This window comes from Guillardia theta (assembly GCF_000315625.1).
Source record: "Guillardia theta CCMP2712 unplaced genomic scaffold GUITHscaffold_434, whole genome shotgun sequence".
Taxonomy (NCBI): Eukaryota; class Cryptophyceae; order Pyrenomonadales; family Geminigeraceae; genus Guillardia; species Guillardia theta.
Window position 1 is genome coordinate 1 of NW_005434251.1, and position 8,531 is coordinate 8,531.

Genomic DNA, 8,531 nt, shown 5'->3' on the forward strand with positions numbered 1-8,531 from the left:
ATGTCAGTCCAGTGAATTTATTGGATGAAAACCTGTTCTATCTGTTCGGTCATCCGTCAGCTCCTGTCCCCCTTATTAGTCTTGTCTTCCTCCTCCTTTCCCCCCCCCCCCCTTGCTCTCCCCCCCCCCTCCCCCCCCTCTTAAGATCTCCGAGTTCTCACCATGCACAGAATTGTCAGCAGCGAGTTTGCGCCTTTAAGCAGCTGGACGGCGAAGGCCTCAGGAGCGACGCCAGCGAAGACAAGCTCGCTCTGAGCGACCGCCATGCACGTGCCGCTGATGCCACAGAGAGCCGCGAGGAAGCGACTGCGAACCAAGACCCTCTCAACCAGCCCCCGATCCCTCCGCCACTGAAGCCTCCTGCTCTCCAGTGAGCTCCTCCTCCCATCCACATACCCCTCCTCTCCACCACCACCCCATCCCTCATGCATCCACCACCTCCCCCTCCCCTCCCCCTCCTCCTCCCTCCCCCTCCTCCTCTCCTCCTCCTTCTCCCCTTGTCCCTCGCCTTCTCTTGACTCACTTGCTCAAGTAGTAGCGACTTCGGAGGGCCTCGACGGCCTCGTAGAAGTTGTCTATCCTGTCTTCCCGGTAGCTCTGGTATGCGGAGCTCGTTCGCCGCTGCCGCGGCAGCAGCACGATGCTCTTCCTTCGCTTGATTGCCTTGACTGTGTTCAAGAGCTCTTCCTCCGCCTCCAGATCAGGCGGCTGCCGACGGAAGGAGGAGGAGGAGGGAGAGAGTTTGAGGCGGAGAGAGAGAGAGGAGGCGGTGAGTCGCTTCATACGCGCGTAGAGGAGGTCAACTTTCATGTTGGGGCCCAGGCACGCGTTCAGTTCCCTCACTGACTTCTCCTTGGCCCTCTCAAACTCCATCCACCTCCCGTACCGTCCCATGCCCGTCTCCTCCCCACTCCCCCACCAGCTCCACCAGCCCCTCCTCGTCCTCCGCCCCTTTCCCTCCCTCCTCGCCTTCCTCTTCGCCCACCAGCTCTGGATGAGGAGGGCGGCGAGGTGGAGGAGGCGAGCAGCAGCTTTCTCGCGGTCGAAGAGGCACATCGCCGACGTCTCCTCGTCCGTGTACATGAGCACGTGACTCAAGGATGACGTCAGCGCCGCCACAAGCAGAAGCCCAGCTACGTTAGTGATAGCCCCCACAACCCTCCCACCATACGTGGTCGGTGTGACATCTCCATACCTGTCTTGCCCATCAATTTCTCCTCCTCATCTTCCTCATCATCATCATCTTCTTCTTCTTCTTCTTCTTCCTCCTCCTCCTCCTCCTCCACCACCAGCAGCTCTCCTCGTCCTCTCTCGTCCTTGTTCCCCCATCTCCTCCTCCTCCTCTTCCATCACCACCACCACCACCACCACTTTTCAGCACTCCTCCTATTGCTGCTACTGCTACTACTCTCACCTTGATCATCATCATCATCATCATCATCATCTCCATCATCATCATCATCATCATCATCTCCATCATCATCTCCATCATCATCTCCATCATCATCATCACAAAGTCTTTGCCTCTCCTCTCGCTCGCTCGCTCACCCGACGGTGGTGCTGGTGGTGAACATCGCCCACATGGCGTTCTGAATGTAAAGATCGTTGACCTGACCGAGGATTCAGCAGCTGCAACGAAGGAGAAGAGCAGAGACACGAGGAGAGACGAGCGCGAAGGGCGTGTAGGAGGTCAGGAGGAGGACGAGGACGAGGACAAAGAAGAGGACGAGGACGAGGACGAGGACCTTTTCGAAAGCTTCAGCGTTGGTTGTGGTGTTGTGCTCCCCGTGAAAGCTCATGACCCAGACCTTGGCCTCCTCGCTCTCACATAGCGGGTGCTGGCTGGTGCCGAAGAAGCAGGCGGAGAGCTCGAGGCAGCGGAACCAGTAGCCGGCGATGACGATGAGAAGCAGCCACAGGGCTGCGATGAAGCTGAACGCTTGCGGGCTGTTGAGAATGCGCTTGAGCACGAAAGCTGAGTCCATGCGGACGCCGGTGAAGGAAGAGACGGTGTGTCTGCGAGGGAGAGAGGAGATGGCAGAGTCGCGGAAGCACTTCCAGAAGAGGAGGAGGCGGAGGAGGTTGAGGGCGGCTCCGAGGGTCTCAAGGCGGTAGCTCAGGAAGTTGTTCCAGTTGTAGAGCGGCACCTCCAAGGATAGGAAGGGAGGAACGTGCAGGCAAAACAGCCCCACCTCCCCCCACAGCCTCCAACTCCCCAGCAGCTCCCCCAGCTCCACCTCCTCCTTGAGCACGTGCAGAGCCCTCAAGTGCAGTCGGATGCGCTCGAAGAGGATGTCGAGGGAGTAGAGGCGGAGGGTGAGGAGGAAGAGGAGGAGCGAAAGAAGCGAGTTCAGCCCCTTCAGCCCGTTGATCACGTTTTCCTGCGGGTTCATCCCACGGATGACCAGCTCGTTTTGCAGACATGCCGCGATGCTTCCACAGCAGCCGACAATGGCAGCAAGCAGGCGCGTTCTCTTCATCCTCTTGTCCACCTCATCGCGATTTCTTCTCCAAGGCTGCGAGGACCTGCTGACGAGCAGCTTCCCCCTGGTCTCCTTGCTCCCTTCCGCCTCATTCTTTCCCTCCTCTCTTATGCTCCTCCTCCCCTTGCGCAGACTCACCCGACTGCCTTGTGAGCCTATGGAGTTGCGGCGTGGGGCCGGAGATTTCTGCTCGTCCTCGAGCTCAGGGCGAGGGAGGGAGGGGGCCTGAGGCTTGTATGAGGAGGAAGCGCTCGATGTCTCGTCCTTGTCTAGAGGGGTGGCGGAGGGAAGAAAGTCTGAGGCTGGGGGCAGGCTTGACTCCACAAGAGCAGAGGAGTAGAGGAAGGAAGAGGGGTGGATCTTGTTCGACGAGGAGGAGCTTCTTCGCTGCGTCTTGGGCGTTGGGTGCCGCGAGTCAATGTTCCGCGAGTCTGTCCACGTCAACGACCTCTCTCCTTCCTCGCCCGCCCCCTCCCTCCTACTCTGACGCAGCTGCTTGATCCGGGAAATGACGCGCATCCGATCTCCGACGAGCGTCACTCCAGCCTCGCGCAGCGCTGCGTTGAGCAGGATGTCGTTGTCGACCTGGAGAAGGGTATGAAGGTCCAAGCCAGCTCGCTTGAGCACCGCCTGCACGTCCTCCTCTTCCCCTAGCGACTTCATGCTAGTCTGCTCTCGTCACAGTCGTCGACGCATCGGCCATGACACGATTAACGAGGTCGACATGGCTCCCTGCTGCTTTCCATCATAGGCAGCTGAAACAGACAATCAGGCGATGCGGACAACCCAAAACGCTCAATGTTATGAGAGTAAAGCCTATTTCAATCTTGATCGCTTCTCGTCCTCCTCTCCTCCATATTCTCCCTTGACTCCCATCTTTTGCATCGCTCAATGCGTATGAAACGCGATGCTCTAGTCCATATCCTGTGACATTTCCAAACGGCTCCCTTCTCTCCTGCGTTCTCATCTAATTCCTTCTTGTCCCATCCGTAGTCTCCTCTCCTCTCCTCTCCTCTCCTCTCCTCTCCTCTCCTCTCCTCTCCTCTCCTCTCCTCCTCTCTTCTTCTCTGTCTTCTCATGCGAGGGTCTACTTAGTTCATGGCAGTTTTTCGGCATACTGATACCAAATCCCACCCCACCCCTCCCTGTGACTCAATTCTGGGTCGGGGTGGGGGTAAGTCCAGTAGTCATGGAATCTGAGTGGAATCTTGGTTCCAGGGGGTGGGGTGATAAAGGGTCATACAGGGGCGATGGGGGGTGGGGGTGGGTACCATGACCTAGGGACACCCACATCTACCCATCTAGTTTCAACCCAAGGAAGTTTAAAACACTTGAGATAAATATTTTCTGTAATATTTGAAATATTCTGAGACATTTTCAAAATAAAAGATTTCACGAGTGACTCTCAGAGTGGTTGGGTATCACTTAGTACTGCGTCCGTCATGGTACTAAACCAACCCCACTAAACTAAACCGACTAACTAAACTCAACCGTTCAACCAACTAAACTAAACCGACTAACTAAACTAAACTTCCGGCAAGTTGGGCCAGTGACACTAAACAACTTGCGGCTACTTATTGACTCTCAGTTAGTCTCGAGGCCGCCGCGCCGCGCGCTCACGGTTCGACAGTTCCAACTTTCTTTACTCCGAAAGTTAAGTCCAACAATCATGATCATGTGAATCTGACGGACGCCGGGCCCCCCGGCCCCAGGCGGTCAGTGGCCGCCTAAACGGCTTAGTAACTTGTTATGATGAGTCACCGGCGTGGCTCAGTGCCCGGTGCTGAGCCACAGTCACGGCGGCCGCGGCCCGCCGGGGGCCGGGTGAACGGCGGGCGGCGGGCGGTTTGAGCACTGGCCCTCCCGGACTCAGGCCCTGGCAAGTTTCAACTGGCAGTCACTGATTTTCCCACTTCCGTTAATTTCAGAGCTAGCAGAGAAGATCGGTCGTACTATTCAACGAGAACGACAAAAGTATTCGAATGTGAAGAATGCGCGATTATTTATCAGCAACGCGGATTTGGCTCGTTCTTTTTGGCAGCTTGAAGTGAATCCTGATCATCGACATATTACATGTTTCATAACAAAGTTGGGCAAGTTCGAGTTTACGAGACTTCCATTCGGCTTGATACATTCAGGCAATCAGTTTCAAAAGTTCTTAGAGAGTGTGTTGACTGGAATAGATAATTGTTTCTGCTACGTGGACGACGTCGTGATAGTTTCATATGGTACATTGGAGCAACATGAACAATTGATTCGTCGCTTGCTCACGCGCTTCAGAGAGGAGAAATTGTTCGTGAAAAAGAAGAAATGTAATTTCTTTGCACAAGAGATCGATTTCTTGGGTTTCAGAATCAATGAACAAGGCATCACTGTACAAATTGACAAGGTGGACGCGATGTTAGCTCGTCCAGCGCCCACTACTGTGAAAGAGTTGAAATCGTTTCTAGGAGTAACGAATTTTTATAGGAAGTTTGTACCAGGATATACGAGCGTTGTCCTACCTTTGCTGGATTTGCTACGCAAGAATGCAAGGTTTGAATGGTTGACGGTACATCAGACAGCTTTTGAACAACTTAAAAAGTGTTTGAGCTCCGCACCTGTGTTGGCGTACTCAGGTTGGCACCGGGCCGGGCCCGGTGCCAACCGTACTAACCGTCCGATACGGTCATCCGAGGAGTTCAAGCCGAGTCAAACTTGACGGTGACCGTAGCCCTGCCAGGGCTAACCGTTGACAGTGAACGGCGCCGGGGGCCGGTGGCCCGCCAGTGCCAATGCGCCGCATTCGTTCCGACCTGTGTTATGTGCAAGTAACTTAGTAAAGAGTTTTACTCGCATAAGGTAAAAAGTGCCTCAAGCAGAAGAAAGCAGCAACAAGCAAAAACGTCAGGCCCGGCATAGAGCACACAGCACTGCGCGGCAACAGAAGCGGTCACCGGGTGTACGGAACACTGACAGGAACAAACGCAGCGCAAACACACGAAACATAAGACCGAAAGTAACCAGCCGCTGAGCAGCTAGCTAGCAACCAGACCGTCCCTACACTGCTGCCAGCCTGGCACGCGGGAAGCAACGTAGACAAGCGGTGTTTCGTACACCGCTTTTGTTGCTGTGTGCTCTCTGCCTGCCCGGCGGTTTTGCTTGTTCAACGGTTGCTGCTTTCTTCTGCTTGAGGCACTTTTTACCTTCTGCGAGTAAAACTTCAGAGATCGTGGGTCTGTTCTGCCAGTACTATAGGATTTACTGGCAGAAGATAAAAAGTGCCTCAAGCAAAACAAAGCAGGAACAAGCTGAACCGGCAGGTACACAGTCCACAGCGAGAAGCTGCACAATCACACACAAAACACAAGCCCGAAAACAACCAGCACTGCTGGCACCCAGACGCGGCAGCGCCAGCCCAAGCGCGAAGCCGCGCAGACAAGCAGCCTAAGGGTCAAGCAATCAAGCAACAAGCAGCAGGAGCATGCAGGAGGAATAAAATCCCTTACACGCGATACCCGGAGGCAGCCGACTGACCACTGTCAGTCGAGACGTCCGCTGCCGCCACAAAGCGGGCGGCCGCGGACGGAGAAAGGGCAGCCGCCGACAAGGAGCCGGCGTTGCCCGGGGGTCCGCCTGGGGCAGCGGACGGAGGGAGGCTGGACACATGAACACGGTACCGCTCGAGGTAGTCCTCCTCGCTAGCCTCCGAGTCAGCGGTAGCCAAGTCAGTGGTAGCCGCCCGTGACGGCGGCGACGCCGCGGCAATGCCCAAGGACCGGCGTGACCCGGCGACCGATGCCGGGGAGGAAGCAGGCGAGCTCGGACCAGCAGCAAGCACCCCAGTGGTGTCGAGCTCTCCGGAGGCACCCGACGTCACAGTGAGGGACGGAGACGCTTCGCCAGCTCCGCGCCGATCGTCGGGGCCACTCGACCTGGTTCCCCCATCGGAGTCGGAGACCTCCGGCGAAGACTCCCCCTCGGGCGACTCGACAAAGTCCGAGGAGGAGCTGTCCTCTGGCTCGAGAAGTGCTTGCGCCCGCAAGGGCGTCATGCGCCTCGCACCAGACAAGAGCGCCTCCAGCGTCAGCTGCATGGTGAGGCGCTGATAGGTGGCGGCGCGTTTGCGAGCCAAGACCTCAGCAGCAGGTCCGTCATCAGGCACGAAGTGCCGACCAAACGCCGCATCCTCAAGAGGCATCGAGCGCTGAGCAATGATGTCCGCCAAATACCAGATGAAGCGGAGGGTGTCAGGATGCAGGGTACCGTCCGTCGAGATGGCAAGAGGGATGAACGCTCGAGGAGGAGTAGTCATGGCATATGCAGCGCGATGTTTGCGAATCTTCTCAGACGCTGCAACATGGAGGGCGTCGAGGTTGACCTCCCCCCACTTGGTCAGGTCGGCAGAGCTACCAATGTAAGGGTGGACCAACGTCACGTCCGCCATCAAGCCCTCGTACTGCTCGGACCCTCGATCGCGGATTCCAGGGATGTGGATATCGCCCTTCATCTTGCGGCCATGAGGATGGGAGGGTACCTGCCGTCGAGAACGAGGATCCCCCACTGTATCGATGACGCTCTGAAGACCAGCTTCGTTCAGCATCGACCGAATCGTACGAGTAAGGTTGTCATGCGCCGTGGGAAGCTTGGAGGATCGGCGTTTGCAGGTCTGGAGATGATGTGCAGCAACGGAGGGATCGAGCTCGCGCTGACATCCATCACATTCCGTCGGACACTGGCAGATCGGCATGCCATGCAGATAGCAGTCGAGCATCTGAGCATAGCGGTGCGGGAAGGCCTTGAGGGGGTAGTAGCTCGAGACTCGCATCGGAGAGTGGCTCAGGTCTCGCTCAGGAAAATGAGCGAAGATGGTAGACTGCAAGACCCTATCCTGCGACTTGAGCGAGTGTGTCCTGCGGCTGTGCAAGGTGAGGATATCACGCTGCTGATCGGTCAGCGCAGCGCGAGCATGCACATGTCGAGGGAAGACGCGCATTACAAGAGGAGTCACATTTCGCTGCGCAGGGGGAGGAATGAAGTGCTCATGAGACGAGTCGACGAGAGCGCGCAAACCAGGGATGTGTACCACAGATGCCGGGGGGCGTCCTGCGTCATCAGGCACAGCAGCCGGGGCAGGTGGGATCGCCGCGCCATCTGCAGCCGGTGCAGGAGCCTTGACACGACGGTAGAGGATCGCTCCAGCATTATGAACGAAGTCGTGCGCCTCAACGAAGAAGGTCGCCAGAGGATGCTTCTGGGCACGGAGAGATCTCGAGCAGTGAACGTCCAGGCTATGAGGAGAGGGCAACATCCGGGACATGGGCTGGTCAGAGTACCAAGCGAGGAAGCGAGCGATAGCCGTATAGTAAACAGCGGGGTGTAGACCCTCAGAGGGCGTGAACTCGTCCCCTCCCCGACTATGCGGAAGCTCCCGCTTGAACCTCGCAAACTCTAGCAGGTCGGGATGCGCGGCAAGGTACTGCGAGGAAGGCCAGCGGTGGTATTTCTCAAGCGCCAGGTGGACAGAGAGGTCAAAGCGACGAATCTGTGATTGGACCCGCGGGAGAAACGGAGAAGACCCCTGGAGGAAGAAGCGCAGCTTCTGGAGATGGCTCGCCCTCACCAGCGTCTTGAACATGAAGCCATGCTGGACGAGCCCGAGCTTCGAGAGCTCTTCGTTGAGGGTAGAAACCTTCGCTCGGAGCTGACTAGCATGAAATCCATCCGTGCCGATAGGCAGGCCGCCAAGTGTAATCCCGCCAGTGACGACCTCGAAGTGAAGAAGTTGAGTCTTGAGACGGCGCTTAAGGCTCTTCTTCAGCTGCGAGAGATCAGGGTGTTGATGCCAGGAGGGGATGTAAACTTTCGACTCGCGAGGTTGAATCTCTAGCTTCAGATCAGCTAACATGTACTTCTTCATAGCGGACGTAGCTGCAACGGCATCCTCGAGTGGACCGACAAGTACGACGTTGTCAGCATAGGCCAAGACTCGAACAGAGGGAAAAAGCTCTGCGATATGGAGGAGCAGGGGGTGGATACTGTGGCAGAAAAATACGCTGGAGGGGACAT

General features: G+C 56.7%; 1 protein-coding gene across 1 annotated transcript; it reads right to left on the bottom strand.

Moving 5' to 3' along the window:
- Nucleotides 1-140: 140 nt before the first annotated feature.
- GUITHDRAFT_149535 (hypothetical protein) lies at nucleotides 141-3,146 on the bottom strand (the record flags this gene model as incomplete). Its single annotated transcript, XM_005817955.1, has 4 exons — nucleotides 141-360; nucleotides 524-1,195; nucleotides 1,549-1,610; nucleotides 1,746-3,146. 4 exons carry the CDS (start codon nucleotides 3,144-3,146, stop codon nucleotides 141-143), a joined length of 2,355 nt encoding a protein of 784 aa, XP_005818012.1.
- Nucleotides 3,147-8,531: the final 5,385 nt, after the last annotated feature.